General features: G+C 42.9%; 1 protein-coding gene across 1 annotated transcript in view; it reads left to right on the top strand.

Moving 5' to 3' along the window:
• The window catches only part of sspo (SCO-spondin), a 78,419-nt gene that overhangs the window by 6,366 nt on the left and 54,565 nt on the right, over positions 1-17,488 (top strand). The window contains exons 14-39 of the mRNA XM_041961775.1: positions 87-259; positions 368-586; positions 695-860; positions 1,490-1,742; positions 4,250-4,460; positions 5,557-5,651; positions 5,731-5,987; positions 6,113-6,247; positions 6,437-6,639; positions 6,798-6,925; positions 7,577-7,686; positions 7,830-7,979; positions 8,484-8,577; positions 8,688-8,897; positions 9,400-9,605; positions 10,387-10,501; positions 10,831-10,952; positions 11,105-11,272; positions 11,363-11,596; positions 11,760-11,882; positions 12,181-12,278; positions 13,274-13,505; positions 14,939-15,091; positions 16,560-16,700; positions 16,836-17,018; positions 17,139-17,289. Coding sequence (XP_041817709.1) covers positions 87-259; positions 368-586; positions 695-860; positions 1,490-1,742; positions 4,250-4,460; positions 5,557-5,651; positions 5,731-5,987; positions 6,113-6,247; positions 6,437-6,639; positions 6,798-6,925; positions 7,577-7,686; positions 7,830-7,979; positions 8,484-8,577; positions 8,688-8,897; positions 9,400-9,605; positions 10,387-10,501; positions 10,831-10,952; positions 11,105-11,272; positions 11,363-11,596; positions 11,760-11,882; positions 12,181-12,278; positions 13,274-13,505; positions 14,939-15,091; positions 16,560-16,700; positions 16,836-17,018; positions 17,139-17,289 — 4,330 coding nt within the window. The remainder of the gene's footprint in view (positions 1-86; positions 260-367; positions 587-694; positions 861-1,489; positions 1,743-4,249; positions 4,461-5,556; positions 5,652-5,730; positions 5,988-6,112; positions 6,248-6,436; positions 6,640-6,797; positions 6,926-7,576; positions 7,687-7,829; positions 7,980-8,483; positions 8,578-8,687; positions 8,898-9,399; positions 9,606-10,386; positions 10,502-10,830; positions 10,953-11,104; positions 11,273-11,362; positions 11,597-11,759; positions 11,883-12,180; positions 12,279-13,273; positions 13,506-14,938; positions 15,092-16,559; positions 16,701-16,835; positions 17,019-17,138; positions 17,290-17,488) is intronic.

The following is a 17,488-nucleotide window of genomic DNA, read 5'->3' as shown; positions in this document are numbered from 1 at the left end:
GGACTACCTTCTCAGTTGTGAGAATTCTTTATTTTGAGTGTGTTCACTGCCTTCTGATTGCTTACAGTTGTTATTGTTACCTCCAGGCACAGTGACATTGAATGGCCAGAGGGAGATGTTGCCTGTGGTGACGGGGGACCTAGTTGTGCATAGGGCCTCCTCTTCATTTCTCTTCATCCAGGCTTTTGGAGCCCAGTTGCTCTGGCACCTAGATGGACCTTTGGCCTTCATCACCCTGCAGCCCAGCTTTGCAAACAAGGTGATCCTCATGCCTCACATGGTTCTTTCACTTGTGCCCTTTTCAGTGGTTCAAACCAAATTTTAATGTTTAATGTTTGAGCTAAAATGTGTAAATGCTGTATTCAAGGTGCGCGGGCTGTGTGGAACGCTGACCTGGAACCAGCATGATGACTTCACTACCCCAGAAGGAGACGTGGAGAACAGCGTGCCATCCTTCGCAGGGAAATTCACAACAGAGCACTGTAGTCTACCCAGAGGAGCTCCACCTGACCCTTGCGCCACCTACACCCAGAGGAGACAGTATGCAGAGACGGTGTGCTCCGTCATACACAGCCCCGTTTTTCAGGTAGCTTGCATGGAGTGTGTTAAATCTCTTGCTGTCTCAGGAGGAAGTTCATCATTGTCTGTCTCCCTCTCTCTTATTTACGCTTTACCTCCGTCTCTGATTTCGTAGGTGTGTCATGACGTGGTGGAGAGGGAGCCCTATTTCCGTCTCTGTCTGTCGGAGGTTTGTGGCTGCGTTCCACAGAGGGCCTGTCACTGCACCATCCTCACTGCCTACACCCGACACTGCGCTCAGGAGGGCGTCGCCATCCATTGGCGCAATCAGACCTTCTGCCGTAAGTGGGGAGGCCATTGGTTAAGTGGTGTTTCAGGATGTCCGTTACTGGTTACCATGATAATATGGAGTTCATAGAAATGTAACTGTGTATCTTTCTCTATCAGGCTGACTGGACCACAGATTGGTCATCTACTAATCATCATTACATTCAGTGAATTTGTTTGTTCATTTATCTGTCCTGTGGGTAATCTCAGACACCACTGACAGGATTAAGACTGGTTAAAGAGACAACAAGTAGCTGTGGAGTCACATGACTTTGACTTCAGACTAAAAAAAGACTTACATTATAACTTGACTTTTATCACGAGGCAAAGTCTTAGCCCCAGCAGCAAATCCAGAGACAGCTGACACATCCAGACTGGTGTTCAGTTTGTTGGCCTATTTGACGGCCAATAGGGATTGATTTCTCGGATATGTGGAGGAAAGGAGGCAGGAAGATAATGGGGGTGTCTGTGTTGTATAGCTGTTTTAGCAATGTTGGCAGCAGTATTTTGATGCTGCAAAGTTTGGAATTGGTGCCTGTGTACATGCTCTCATGTGGGAATATAATTCAGTGGCATTTGGGCTTCAATTATCACAAACTGTATCATGCTATTTTACATATTTCCTCCTGTCCTGTCTTCTCAGCGGTCCAGTGTTCGGGGGGTCAGGTGTACCAGGAATGTGGTCGTGCCTGCGGGGGTTCCTGCTCAGAGGCCTGGAACTGCGATGACGGTGGTGGTGGAATGGCTCTTAGGATGTGTGTTCCGGGTTGCCAGTGCCCGCCAGGACTCGTGCAGGACCACCGGGGCCAGTGTGTTCCCATCACTATGTGCCCCTGTGTGCAAGGAGACAAGACGTACAAGCCTGGCGCTGTTATTCAGAATAACTGCAATACCTGGTATGTTCTCAGGAAGAAGTTGTGGCTGGGAGATCACAGATTTGTTCAAATCATGTCACACTTGTGCAAGCAGGGTAACAGAGCAACAAGAGAGTGGACAAAGATGCAGACTTCAGAGACAGGGCTGGTGCAGTCAAATGATTTATTCACACAGAAAAAGGTACCTAGCATATGGTGAGGCAGTCAAGGCTCAAAACAGGGGTGCATGCCAAACAGACAAATCCAACAGGGAACAAATTTCATAATCCAATAACAGACATGGTGACTGTGTAGCTGAATGAGAGAGCATACTATTAGATATGTTATATTGGATAATAATATATTTTATATATTGAACACATTGCCCCTTTTTGTGTAAATAAAACTGTGAATTTTTGGTTTAGTCATATCTCCAGTGACAAAATCCTACAGTAGTGCAAGACAATCACAACACAGTTGGACAGGACTGAGTGGAACTGTCTTGGGAAAAAAACAACACCACAGTGACAATGGCTCCGGCTGTCACCATCTTGGCAGTGCCTGACTCTGCCAAGCTCCCTGCTATTCCAAAAATGTTCAAAGATTTGGAGGTTTGGTGGAGCTGAGGCAGGCTGAATGAAGGCTGCTTACTGACACATTCCACCTTGCTGTCAGTCAAAGTGACCATGCTTATAATTATGCACAACTTTAAGTCGTAATATAATTCAAGTGACATACAGTTACATACAAATCCCCCACCCAGCCCATACAGTTGTCATGAACGAGGAAATTAGCTATAAAGACAAAAACCAGGCTGTAAACATATAACGCTGGGCATTTTAATATGGGGATGGACTCACTTTTTGGAGTCTGCCTCAAATGGCCATTTGAGGAACTGCAGTTTTTGGCACTTGGGAATTGGCTTTATTTATCAGCCCTGGTGGTTGCCTCTTGGTCAACACTGCAAACAAGTTTATGACTATGTTCTTCCTGGAAGCAGTTTTCCAAAAGCTCTGTTTTCTGTGGCCTATAACGGCATTGTGTGTGGACAAAAGGTCAAAACGCATAGAAAAGCTACATTTTAGAAAATACCCAAGAAACCAAGAAAAACCAGTAGAAATTTATAATTGGCTACCTAGATCAGCTCATTTCAAAGAACCTGCTTTGACTCTTAACGTCAGGATTGAATTTAGATTAAATGTTAACATTGCTAGACAGAGACAGTGCTCTTGCAACAAGGACAGCAGACATACCAAACGTGTCAAGAGGAAACACTGTGGCAGAGGTTAATTCAGTACAACCTCTTACTGGCCCAATTTAATTGTTTATTTTTACAGCACGTCATAAAAACAGCCCTTTCTTTTTTATGGCTATCTGTATGCTGCTTTTATCAAATGGCAGTTGTGATAATAGTCAGAGAGCGTAAACATGTTTTCTCCGATGTCAGTGGAGTGGTGGCTTTAAGTCAGCACAGTCTCTTAAGCATGGTTCTGATACTTTTGAATGAGCCATGGTTTCACAAAATCTACCCCGACCAAGTGCTGATAAAGTCTTACATCCCTGAAATAGGCAGTTTTATCGAAGATCCAGCTAAAATCAGCTAAGAGCTAACAAATTACTCACAGCTTGTTTTTGAGGGCGTTTGGAAGGTCAGAGGTCACTGTGACAGAGTGGGTTTTCCCCACATAAACTTGAAGCCACTATGTGTAGAATTTGGAAATTTTCTCCCATTGGTCAGTTTAAGCTGAAGCCCTACTTAAAGACGTTTCTGCCTTGCAAAGAGTGTAATGTGTTTTTGAATGACTGAAACTGCAAACTGTTTATGTGCGTATATTAGAGCATGTTATCCCCAGTGAGTGTCTGGTGGTGCAAGAGCTCTGATGAAATCACCCTATGTTCCTGCTTCTTTATACAGGATAGGTTGATTTCATTGAGTCTCTTCACTACATAACCACAGTGATCATCACTCCACAGGTCTGAATAATCTGTTAACGACTGAGTCAGAGCGGTCACAGTATTGCGAGAAAGCTACTGATTCATTTGCCTGTCTCTGGTTTTTATTATTTGTGTACCTGTTTGTCTGTGCGTTGTCCTTTTTTGTACACGACTCATTTTGATTGTGTTGTAGCTGCTGAGATGTGTCTGTGCTGACCACTGACCTGATCATGGCACATGTAGTTGTTGCTTCATTACACTGTACAGCTACTGTTCAGTGTTATGTGAGTGTAAAGTGAAACTGGTTCATACTAAACTCTCTTGAGCGTGCAGAAATGCTCAAGGGCAGTTTTGTGCAACAGAGCTCCAGATTTCAACCTGCTGGGCCAACTTGCATCCTCTTGACTTTGTGTTATTTACTGCTTAAGTTATTCTTATGGCTTTAAGCTTGATTTTCACTGAAACATAATCACTAATTGTAAGCTTTAAATGAGCTTTAATAGCCTTTCCTGGCCCATGTGACATTCTAAATTAATTAATGTAGGTGTTAATTAAATGACTTCCTGTCAGCGGATGTCAGTTCTGATCCGCTCAATCTTCTCTTCCCTTCACAGTGTGTGTGAGCAGGGACGGTTTAACTGCACTCAGGAACGCTGTGAGGAGGTGAACCGGTGTCCAGGCTCTCTGGTCTACTCTCCACGCTCCTGCCTCCTCACCTGCTCCAGCCTGGACCCCCCCGGCCAACAGCAGGGGTCCAACGTCGCACAGTCGGGCTGCAGAGAGCCCCTGTCTGGCTGCGTCTGTCCCCAGGGAACTGTGTTGCTAGTGGGTGAAAATTCAAATGTAGCTTTCTGAGTGGATATAGGATAAGGATCTCTTTTTGAAACGTGAAATGTTGAGACTATAACCGATTTTCACAGCAGACATTTTGGCTTGAGATAGTAGGCAGAGCTCAGGTACAGTTAGCATCATTTCTTCACTGCAGTGTTTTTGCACAATACCAGGACCTTGCAGCTGGTTAAGCTAGATGAAATGCACCCATTATTAATGTAATTATAATGTATCTTGCACGAAACTTAGTTGCTCATTTGCTTAAACCTATATTAATAGCTTTTTGCCAGTTGTGGGCAGCAGAAAGGCTGGGAAGACCACAATGACATAGACTTCTATCAAGAAATGTTACCGCAGCTAGCTAGTTGCTAATTTTGTTTGTCTGGATGCTAGACAGGTAAGTTAGCATACATGTAATTTATTTTGAGTTTGAAAACAGCTGCCTAACTTAATGTTACTGTGGCTGGAAACTAAACAAGTTACGACCACAGCCAAAAGACGCGAATACTGTCTCTACTGGCGACACCTCCCCATGTCACATAATTATTAGCACATTAGCTAGCAGTAGCTAGCACAGCTTATAGCTAATATTGAGTCATAGGAGGTAATATCAGGTGTGTTGTGTTTGTCTGCTTGTTAGCAGTTTCTTCCTGCTAGCAGCTAGCCTGTGCTACACTTTTAATGACCCAGAATGATCCTACTGAATGCAGTCTCTTCTTTACTACATTACATATTAAGAGAAAATACTAGTATTGTAACTTTAGTTTTAATGGTACCTTTATAATTTCGTCAATTTCTATCCATTCAGCTTTAATAATTCTAATTATTCTTTAAGTGATTAAACCTTAAATGTATTGTTATAATAGAGCATATTATTACGACCAGACACATTTGTAGTGGAATGATTTTTCTTCGTGCAAGCCCTCATCTTACACAAGAAATTAGTTGGAATTAAACTTGAAAGTCATCCTTTTTATCTCACCACTGAACATAGTGGGAACTCAGTGGAAACACATAGCCATATAGCCATAGCCATGACCATATAGCTGAGTTTTGACTACTATTTGTTTTGTCTTCTGGTTTACCTCAGGGTGATCACTGTGTTCTGCCAGATGAGTGTCCATGCCACCATAATGGTCAACTTTACTACACCAATGACACCATCATTAAAGACTGCAACACATGGTAATGTATGCGCTTGTCTCATTGCATCACATCTCTTTAATATTTAAATATCTCAATTATTCCTAATGCATTCCTGCAGTGTGTGTAAGGAGCGTCGCTGGCACTGCAGCCAGTCCGCCTGTGCTGGTGTGTGCGTGGCCACCGGTGACCCACACTATGTGACATTCGACGGCCGCTGTTTTTCTTTCCTGGGCGACTGCCAGTACGTGCTGGCGAGGGAGATCAGCGGTTTGTTCAGTGTCATGGCAGAGAACGTGCCCTGCGGCAGTACCGGGGTCACCTGTACAAAGTCAGTCACCCTCAGCCTGGGAAATACCGTCATACATCTGCTGAGAGGTAGGAGAGTCTGTGTTATGGGGGAAGCAGAGGCCGATGATAGGAAGTCGGGATCCATAGGTGTAGGCAGATTATGTTTTAGGAAATAGTTGCTTGAGGTAAGCCGTCTTGTGTCTGTCCTTTAGGTAAAGCTGTGACAGTAAATGGGATGCCAGTTAGTCTACCGAAGTCGTACAGTGGCAGTGGTCTGACTTTGGAAAGAGTCGGCCTGTTTGTCTCCCTTTCCTCCCGGCTGGGGGTCACTCTGCTATGGGATGGAGGTAGGGCACACACACATAAACTTCTGCAACCTTAATAATAATTTAATCTTATATTAGTGAAGTGCTTTTTTAGTCCAAAAGCACCAAGATACAGTGATGCAAAACAGTACAGACAGCATAAAAGCACATAACACAGACAGTGTTAAACGAATCAGTGGTTACATGGCTGTCATTACATGTTCTATCCAGGAATGCGTGTGTATGTGCGTCTGGCGGCAAACCTGCGGGGTCGTGTTGGGGGCCTGTGCGGCAACTTTGATGGGGACGCAGAGAATGACTTTACTACACGGCAGGGCATCGTGGAGTCCACGCCTGAGCTGTTTGGAAACTCCTGGAAGGTCAGCCCCTCCTGCCCGGACGTGGCAGACCAGGACCTCCGAGACCCCTGTGCTGTGAGTCCAATAAAGACACATGCACAGTTACGCACACACTGACACTTGCAGGAATATTAGACATAGACGTACTAGCTAAGACACTGTTGCAGATTCAGTTTTGATGATAAACGGTCTTTTGCTTTGTTTCTCATTCACGCTCTCTTTGTCTTGTTCAGCTGAACCCCCACAGGGTGACCTGGGCCAGGAAAAGGTGTGCAGTGTTGACTCAGGAGCTCTTCTCTCAGTGCCACCATGAGGTGCCCTTCCAGCAGTATTATGACTGGTGTGTCTTTGATGCTTGTGGGTGAGTGACAGCATTACTTAACGCATAGTATCTTAAAATTATCTTTTGAAAATGTGTCATCTAAAAATGCTTCGGTGGCAAGAAATGGCTGTGTCTTTCTCTTTCCATATATGGGTATAAATTGATCCATTGATGAACAATAGTTTGCTACAATCTCATGAGTTTGTTTGTGTGCCAGACCACTTTTACTCACTGATTTACATTCTGCCATTGTCTCCAAATTAAACTGCATCTATCCTGTATATATGCGTCCCTGCATTTTGAATGCTTCCTACCTCAGAAAATACTTGCAAAACCTTTATTGAATGTTTTGAAACCTGCATTGTTAAGTTTCAAACTCTTCTATTAATATATTTTAACCATTTGTAGTCTATTGCTGCCACCGCCTGGGAACATGCATCACTGCCCTTCAATCAGCAGCAATGTGTATTTCTTCATTCTCATACATAAGGCATGCGTGTGCTTCTTTGCATGAGGGCTGGTGCACAAACACCATCAAAACATTGCCGCTAGTGGTAAATGAAATACTACTGAGTCATCTCTAGTAGAAAGGGTCTTAGGAGAATTTCCATGGTTGAACTATTCTAGGCATAATCACCTCTTAATGTTCATGAACAGTTCATGCTATTTCATTGTTTGTGTGTGTTTTAGCTGTGACTCAGGCGGGGACTGTGAGTGTCTCTGTACAGCAATTGCTGCCTATGCTGAAGAGTGTAACCGCAGAGGGGTTTACATCCGCTGGAGGTCCCAGGAGCTGTGTCGTATGTCAAAGTCACACGATGCACACACACACCCGCACTGACACAGTCACACTCCTGTCAGAGTGTCTTTCTGTAACTTTTGTTTTCTATCCTGCCCTTGCTGTCTTTCTTTATTTGTTCTCTGCTTCCCTCATTCCCTGCAGCTCTGCAGTGTGAGAATGGGCTGGTGTATGATCCCTGTGGTCCAGCTTGCTCTCCCTCATGTCCTAGTGCTCAGCAGAGTCTGCACTCCCAGTGTGGGGCTCTCTCCTGTGTGGAGGGCTGCTTCTGTCCTGCTGGCATGGTCCTACATGGTAAGATGGATTTGCCAAACTAGTGCTGAGCCACCGGAGTGACATGTACGTTGTAAATTTTAAATGTATTTATGAGCATATTTCTCTTATTTGTGTATAGTGAAGCTACTCCTCAAAACTTGGTGTGGATTTTCATTCTCCCCAAAGGATGATTTATCATGCTGTAGTGACCAAAGTGGTCTGTACTTATGTATCTCCTCAGTCAGATAGAAGGTTCTCCTTGACAAACACAATGACAAGGTATCTGCAAAAATATCAAGAGTATAATGGACAGATTGCACTGAAATGTACTGTGCACACACTTTCCAGTTGATGAACCCTGTCTGCTTGAGACAGTTATGAATTTTGCCAAATTTGCAAACAAGGTGGCCCAAGAAGAAAGTCTCTTGACTGTAATGAGCCCTTGGTCTTTTGTCTTGTCTCACTCTCAGGACAAACTGTCTTACCTTAGAACTGGCAAAGCTCAATTCATGCTGAATTGTCAGTATGTTTTCTGTTGTACAGGGGAGAGCTGTGTAGTTCCTACCCAGTGTCCATGTGAGTGGGAAGGCTCCCTTTTTCCACCTGGAACTACCATCACTCAACACTGCCAGAACTGGTCAGTCAATCTAAATTCTCATGGAAGTGTATTCCCATATTCCTATACTCTTTTATTCTCTAATAAACAGCATTAAAGTCAGAATGTTTTTTTTACCTTTTCGTGTCCAGTTCCTGTGCAGATGGTGTGTGGCAGTGTGATGGTGTGGCTTGCCCTCCTCCCTCCCCTCCCTGTCTGGAATCTGAGTTTACCTGTGCTGGGGGGCGCTGCATACCCTCCCAGTGGGTGTGTGACAATGAGAATGACTGTGGTGATGGTTCAGATGAGGTCTGCCCGTCCACCTGCTCTCCAGACCAGTTCCGCTGTACCAGCATGCCAAGGTGAATCCAAACTCACCAGGGTTGAGCAATATGCAGACATTTTCCAACCAGCCACATCAGCTTAGCAACTGCTGATTGCCAATATATTTGCGAAGGTGTGTAGGTAAAATACTTACACCTATTTTGCTTATTAATACAAACAACCATATGCCTTCTGATTTCCAACCATGGGGTTGGAATGTTATGGTAAAATGCTAAATGATAAAATGCTAAAATGCTACATGTGCTAATTATGTATATATTTAGTACGTTAAAGCAGCAGTATGAGTGTTTATTTATTTTGTTTTGGTTGTTTGAAATATGCTCCAAAGCCTTCACCCCACTCGTGGTGAGGATGTAACAACAGCAAATCTCTGTCCCCATTTCTTCCATCCATCCAACAATTTCTGAAGAACCGTCTCACAGGATTGCTAACATAGCTTTAGACTTTTAGTCAGGTTTTTGTATTTGAAAGAGTCAGTCTTTCTGAAGTGAATAAAGTTAACTGACCCCAACCCTGCAGTGGACCATGTTTGAACCTGGCTCTGCGTTGTGATGGCCACCCAGACTGTGCTGACCAATCAGATGAGGAGTTCTGTGGACCTGTCACCCCTGTGCCCCTGTGCCCACCGGGAGAGTTTCAGTGTGCCAGTGGAAAGTGCCTGCCAGCCAGCCGTGTGTGTGATGGACGGCTGGACTGTGGTTTCGCTGATGGGTCTGATGAGCAAGGTAATTAATCATTAATATCATCATCAATACATCAGTATACTCCATATACAAAGTCAGCTGTACTGACAAATAAGACATTACTTTATCAAGAAAGGCACTCTATCAAAAACTCCAGAAGAGGGGCCTGGGGTGGCGCTGGCGACCTGTAAACCTAAATTCTGATTGGCCGAGTGCCACCTCACTATTCTTAAGTATGACTGGCTATCTGCCCAGTGATAGAGAGGCGGAACCTTAGTTTGAACCGACTGTCTGACAAACATTTTTATATATATTTATATGCATTGTAGTCTTTGGTATGTGGCCTACTTTTGGAGATACTATTTCATTTTGAGGACATAAAGAAAAAAGTTTGGAAGCTTTATATTATATTTGTCTGGTGCCACTCTGTTGTGTTGTTACTGGTAGAACTACTCATCTTTTAAGTCTTTTAAATGCACTTATTGTAAGTCACCTTGAATAGAAGCCTCAGCTAAATAAATGTCATTATTAAAATAAAAAAAGAAACAGTAAGATACTGTCATACTAGATAAATTAAAGTCAAGAAAAAGGTAAATTAATGACATTCTAACCTGTGTGTGTGTATGTGCGCGCGCACACATGCACGCACGCACGCGTGTGTGTGTGTGTTTCACGCACAAGTACTTCAGCAAATTTTGCCACACATTCTTTTAACAATTTAGTGTATGTTTTCTGTGTTTCTGTGTTTTCTGTGGGCATAGTTAATGATTGCTTTTCTGTATCGTATGTATCTATGTAATGAGCTGTACTTTTGTTGCTCCAGACTGTGGTGTGGTGTGTGATGAAGGGGAATTCCTGTGTGCTGGAGGCCGCTGCATACTCTACCTCCACCGCTGTGATGGACATGATGACTGTGGGGACCTCAGTGATGAGAGGGGGTGTGTTTTTGTTTTTTGAGTCAGTGGTCAAATGGACAGGTATTCATTAATATGCTTTGCAGAATTCTTCCTGCTAAAGATGCAGCTTTTAATGCATTGAGTCACAGAACAGAAAATGTTGACACTTAATTCATCAGAGTCTAGTTAACATTACCTGAATGCCACCAATATCACAGACCCTCACAAGATTTTTAGAAATCAGATAATGAATTATTTAAACAATAGTCTTCAGTCCATGTCTGTTCATGACATGCAGATTGTGTTTTCTTTATGTATGTGGATAACACCACATGATGTCATCATTATTGAAATGTTGTGGTTGTGTTCAGGTGTGTGTGTACAACAGGCGAGTTTCAGTGTCCTGGGGACCAGTGTGTCCCTGCAGACAGAGTGTGTGACGGCCATAGAGACTGCCCCTCTGGAGCAGATGAAGCTGTTTGTCCAAGTAAAGGTACAAATAATAATAATACAGCACTGGCTGTTTCATCACTCAAATTCAGCTAATAGAAAATGATGTCAAGTATAACTAAAAGTACATTTTTGTCCAAAGCCATCTTGTATGGTTTGAATCAGTAATCAAATTTCATCCTCTTTGTGTGGCAGTGACTTGTGCTCCAGACCAGTTTGCCTGTAGCGACGGCACATGTGTTGCCAGCAATAAGTTGTGTGATGGAACCACAGACTGTCCATTTGGAGAGGATGAGAACAGAACCAACTGCCACACTGTAACACTGTCACCCTCACCTGTCACCCCCACTATGCCCACCTCAGGTAACAGAGTCATCATTTAAAGATTTTAAAGATTTAGGTTGGTAGGTTTTTCAGTTGCAGTGTTTCACTTATACAGCCATGTTCCTCCAGCTTGTAGGTCCTATGAGTTTAGCTGTGCCACTGGCGGGCAGTGTGTGCCTCAGGCCTGGCGTTGCGATGGGGAAACAGACTGTATGGATGGTAGTGATGAGCAGCAGTGTGCCGCCCCCTGTGGACCTGGCCAAGTGCCTTGCCTCAGTGGGGACCAGTGTGTGGACTACCAGCAGCTCTGTGACGGGACTTCACACTGCAGGGATGCCTCGGACGAGAGTATTGACAACTGTGGTAAGTTGCTGTAAATACAATGTGTAGGCACAAAATGGCAAAAACATGGGTTTCACGCATTAGGGAGCCCTAGTTTATACTGTATCATTAAGCCAAAAGTTGTTTCTGTCTGAAGACTAGTTAATTAAAACTGACAATAATTCTGTCTAAATCTGTCTACAAGGCTCGACTCGGATACCTCCTTGTCCAGGCAGCTTCTCATGTGACAACCGCACTTGTGTGAACATGTCGCAAGTGTGCAACGGTGTTCCAGACTGTCCACGGGGCGACGATGAGTTGGTGTGTGGTGAGTTCTGACAGAATAGGGAGAAGGGGGAGGTGAGATTAGAAGCGTAGATGGCTGGATTGAAGGGATGGAGCAAGGGACTGCAGAAGACCTGACAAAATGTTGACAAATGGAAGATAGGAAATTAAAAAAGGAAGCGTTCAAGAAATGAGGGAAGGGAAACACAGCAAAAGAAAGAAATAAGGGACAGGAACTTAAAGACAGTGTACATCCCAGTCTCCCATATTCCCAAATTTGAATGTAATGGATATGATCTCTGGTAAATTTGTTAATATTTTTGAAATATTGTTCTGTTCAGATAAAACTGTCTCACCAGTGCCCCCTGGCAGTAGGAACACCACTGTCACCTGCCCTGAATTCACCTGTATGGATGGATCCTGTGTCCCCTTTAACATGGTAAGTGTATCACTGACCACCACCAACAGCAGCAAACCAGACTTTATGTATTATATGTATACTTTAGATTGATCAGATTAGGTTAGGTTAACCTTTGTCTCCCTTTGGAGAAATGTGTGTTGGGCATTCAAGAGCCACAGTCAAACTACCAGTGCCATGCAGGATCACACGTAGGCCTATAAACAACAGAGCACTCACAGCAAAAATATTGCATGATGCCGTACACCAAAATATTGCATAGATGCCATACTCAAAGTTGTTGCACAGATATGTAGTAGTGGGTGATTGAATAGGTAAGACAAAAGAAAAGAATTCCATCTTTTGTACCATGAAAGTAGAGAAAGCTTGATTGATTGATGCGTCTCTTTCCATCATCTTGAGTACAGAATGTTGTCAGTGGCCTAGAAGCTCTAGAAATGTATAAAAGAATAAAATGTATAATATAATATAATATAATGGAATATACATAGAATAATTTGACAGTTTCAAATTGTTCAGAAAAGCTTGTAAAATTATTGATAAACAGTATTGCAAACAGTAATGAAAGATGCAAATGAGAACAGTGCAATCGTGCAAATAGGCAAAAATAAAAAGAATTTAAGAAATTTAAAAAAACAGAAAATAAGATATTCCATGTACAGTGAATGCAAGAAAAAAATAGAAATATATAAAAACACCTTCTAGTGCAAGAGGAAGGAGGTAGATGTGGTTGCTATGTCTGTCATTATGTTCACATATGGACAGAACAATGACAGAATGTTTTTTGTCCACAATAAATAATAGTATTTATCTTTGAGTGCCTTTCTTCTGTTGTCCTAATTAACTGTCATTCCGCTTAGCCATCGTTGGTATGTATCATATAAAATGTTAAGAAATTCATGTTTGAAAAAATGTGAGAAATATATGCATTTTCTCACTCAAAGCAACAAAAATGTGTTTAAGCCCCACAATTACGTACAACCCATTCTGCCCACTAACTCTGCTCTATTGCTTAGGTGTGTAATGGTGTGATAGATTGCCCCGACTCCTCACTAGCACCACTTGGAGTCCCCTCTGATGAGCAAGGCTGTCGAAGCTGGAGCTCCTGGGGTCCATGGAGTCCCTGCAGCACCTCCTGTGGTACAGGCTCCATGAGCCGACAGAGAACCTGCCCTCCAGGAGACCCACTGCGCCACTGTCAGGGACAGGACATCCAGAAGCAACAATGCTTCAACACCACCTGCCCTGGTAAGGAGGTGGACAAGAACTAAAAAATACATACAGTGCTGTGCAAAAGTTTTAGGCAAGTGTGAAAAAATGCTGTAAACTAAGAATGCTTTCAAAAAGGAAGTGTAAATAGTTTATTTTCATCAGTTAACAAAATGCAGTGAATGAACAGAAGAGAAATGTAAATCAAATCAATATTTGTTGTGACCACCCTTTGCCTTTAAAACAGCATCAATTCTTCTAAGGTATACTTGCACTCAGTTTTTGAAGGAACCCGACTGGTAGGTTGTTCCAAACATCTTGGAGAGCTAACCACAGATCTTCTGTGGATGTAGGCTTCCTCCAATCCTTCTGTCTCTTCATGTAATCCCAGACAGACTCAATGATGTTGAGATCAGAGCTCTGTGGGGGCCATAGCATCACTTACAGAACCTCTTCTTCTTCTTTACCCTTCTTCTTAATTAGATTGGCTGTATGTTTGGGGTATTGTCCTGCTGCAGCATAAATTTGGGGCAAATCATACATCTCCCTGATGGTATTGCATGATGGAGAAGTATCTGCCTGTATTTCTCAGCACTGAGGACACCATTATTCCTGACCAAATCTCCAACTCCATTTGCAAAAATGCAGCCCCAAGCTTGCAAGGAACCTCCTCCATGCTTCACTGTTGCCTGCAGACATTCATTATTGTACCGCTCTCTAGCCCTTAGGCGACAAACTGCCTTCTGCTACAGCCAAATATTTCAAATTTTGACTCGTCAGTCAAGAGCAGTTGCTATGTTTTCCTATGTTTTCATGCATAGTTGAGTCGCTTGGCCTTGTTTTCCATGTCGGAGGTAACAGCACATCTTGAAACCCAGTCTTGACACCTTTGTCTGGGAGACATCTCACAGATGCAGTAAAACTACCTTGTTGTTGTCTTGTTGCTGTGCTCAGTCTTACCATGGTGTATGACCTGTGACATGAAACTGTCTTCCACAACCTCGCCTTGGTAGCAGAGTTGGGCTGTTCCTCACCCAGTTTTAAGCCTCCTACACAACTGTTTCTGTTTCAGTTAATGACTGTGTTTCAACTTGCATGTGAAATTGATGATCATTAGCATGTGTTTGGTATAATTGGTTGATCATACACCTGACTATAATCCTACAAAATCCCTGACTGTGTGCAAGTATATCTATAAGAATTGATGCTGGTTTGAAGGCAAAGGGTAGTAACACCAAATAGTGATTGGACTTAGATTTTTCTTTTGTTCATTCACTTTGCATTTTGTAAATTGATAAAACATAAACACTGATTATTTGAAAATATTCTTAGTTTACAGCATTTTTTCACACCTGCCTAAAAATTTTGCACAGTACTGTATGTTTCAGAATGAATAGTCTCAAAGTATTAATGCATAGTTTAAAATCAAACATGTATTGGTTGCTAAAATGTGATGTTCTCCCATCCACCAGTGGATGGTCAGTGGCTGCCATGGGTGAGCTGGTCCAACTGTTCCAGCAGCTGTGGTGGAGTGCAGGTCAGACACAGAGGTTGCATCCCTCCTCGCTATGGAGGCCGAGACTGTTCCCAGCTCCCTGGACCATCCAACCTAACCATGGAAATCAGTAAGAGCTGTCTGTAAACTAAGGTTCAACTGAAATGTCTCACTCTTGTACAGTAATTGAGGTAAGGAAAGGTAGACTTTATTTATAAAGCACCCTCCAAACCCAGGATTAGAAGGTGCTGTACAATGCAAACATTGAAGACAAAATAGAAAGTTCAAGCAGGAAATACCAAGATAAAAACAATACAAAACTACACAGAAGGCAAGCACACATTGCAGGACAAAGTGATTATGAAACAAGAAAGGTTGTAAGAGCTTCTTAAAACTATTGGCTGTCACTGCATTTTTTAAGACACAACTGCAAAAGCTCAATCACCTTTGGTTTTAAGCCTAGAATTAGACAGTCAAAAGGCTTTGGTCAGGACTCAGTGAAGCACCTTGGCCAGAGTACACATTAATTCAGAAATATGCCTCTGAAGTGCTTTATAGGTGATTAAAAGATTAATGTAGCATTCTATGGGCTACTGTAATGTGGGAGCTGAGACACAGAAGAGTGACTTGATTACAATAATCAAGACAAGAGGGGACAAAAACATGAATGTTTTTTTTTTTCCAGATCTTGATAGGAGACACCTTTGATTTTGTGTTTCATAGTTTGAGGAAACAAGATTTGACTACTTCCTTTATGTGACACACAAAGTTCATGTGTTGGTCAAAAAAAAACTAAAAAAGGTTTTTTGAGTCTCACTTAACATTAGCTGCTGAAGGACAAATACAGTAAGTACCTTATATATAAATGCTCGTAGGGCCTATGATGAGGACTTCTGTTTTGTCAGGGTTAAGTTGGAAGACATCCCATCCTTGATAGCCATTAGGCAGTCTTGCAAGGTAGAAAGTTTACTGAGGTCATTGGAAATGAAAGAAAAGCATAGCTGGGTATCGTCTGCATAATCGTGATAAGAAATACCCTTAAATTGATTAATGTAGACATCAAGGGGAAGCATGCAAAGGGAGAAAAAAATAGGACCAGGGATTGAACCCTGGGGTACACAACATGTCACTCAAGCAAGTGAGGAGACATAGTGATCATTTGCCACAGAAAAGATTAGTGTCAAAAGCTGCACTGAACATTCCCCAGCATGCATTACAATGTAGCAGACCCTGCAAATGTACACCCGACTTCACTCCTGTCCTGGAACCGTACAAGTTGTTTACATGCTACATTTTACATGCTACAAAGGAAGTTGGGGTATAGGTCAGTAGTTACTGGGAAGCAGTGGGTCAAGGTTTATCTTTTAAGAGTAGCTTAATAGTTGCATGTTTAAAATAATCAGACACACAGCCAGCATTAAGAGAGCTACTCGCCAAACCAATCTGGTTCAAAATGCAAAACCTGAAATCAAATCCAGACTCATCAAATGAAAAAGTCTGATCTAAATACACAGTAGCAAAGAAAGTGGGAATGCTAAATGGGATTAAAAGGTCTTAAAAAGTGGACGTCTCTCCTTTTCTTCCCTGTTCTACTCAAGAGCCTTGTCCTGATGATGGATGTGCCAACACCAGCTGTCCCACTGGGCTGGTTAGACACAGCTGTGCCCCCTGCCCAGTGTCCTGTGCCCACATCAGCAGTGGTACAACCTGTGATCCACCAGCAGCCCCCTGTTCTCCTGGTCAGGATGGTTCTGGAATATCTCATTCTCTGAAATAAATAGTTTGTTGTTTCTTGCCACTTTGAAATTGCCAAGTTAATTTTTACATTTCTCTCAAAAGCTTTTTTCTCACAATCAATGTGTGTGTTGGTTTAGGTTGTTGGTGCCCCGATGGCCAGGTGATGAGCCACATGCAACAGTGTGTGTCACCAGAGGAGTGTGTGTGTGAGGGGGCAGGTGTGCGCTACTGGCCAGGCCAGCAGATGAAGGTGGACTGTGAGATTTGTGTTTGTGAGAGAGGACAGCCTCAGAGATGCCAGCCTAATCCGGACTGCTCAGGTGAGTCTGTCAAATACAGACTTGTTTGATCAATGTCAAATCCACGGTTGATTGTGACCCACATATTGGGAATCGTTCTTCAGTATGAGCAATCGTACAGTCGGCTTTGTCATAATGCAGTGCACTGTGGCTGGTCATCGTGGTCTGAGTGGGGAGAGTGTTTGGGACCCTGTGGTGTTCAGAGTGTGCAGTGGTCGTTCCGCAGCCCAAACAATCCAACCAAGCACGGAGACGGGAGAACGTGTAGAGGAATTTACAGGAAAGCCCGCCGGTACGTCATCTTCTCCTCATGAGACAGTTAACTACCTCTACTTTTTTACCATCCCGACCTCTCTGTTAGTTCCATAATGACACAATTTAATTGGAATAAAGATTTAATTCTCAAGTCAATTTACTAAGCACATTAATTTTACCGAATGTGTTAGTCCGTTCCTTTCCCCCTCTGAATGTGAGCCATCATCTAGCATTAA

Source organism: Chelmon rostratus, chromosome 20, assembly GCF_017976325.1.
Source record: "Chelmon rostratus isolate fCheRos1 chromosome 20, fCheRos1.pri, whole genome shotgun sequence".
Taxonomy (NCBI): Eukaryota; Metazoa; Chordata; class Actinopteri; order Chaetodontiformes; family Chaetodontidae; genus Chelmon; species Chelmon rostratus.
The sequence above is the reverse complement of the archived record's forward strand: the minus strand, read 5'-3'. Positions and strand labels throughout refer to the sequence as shown.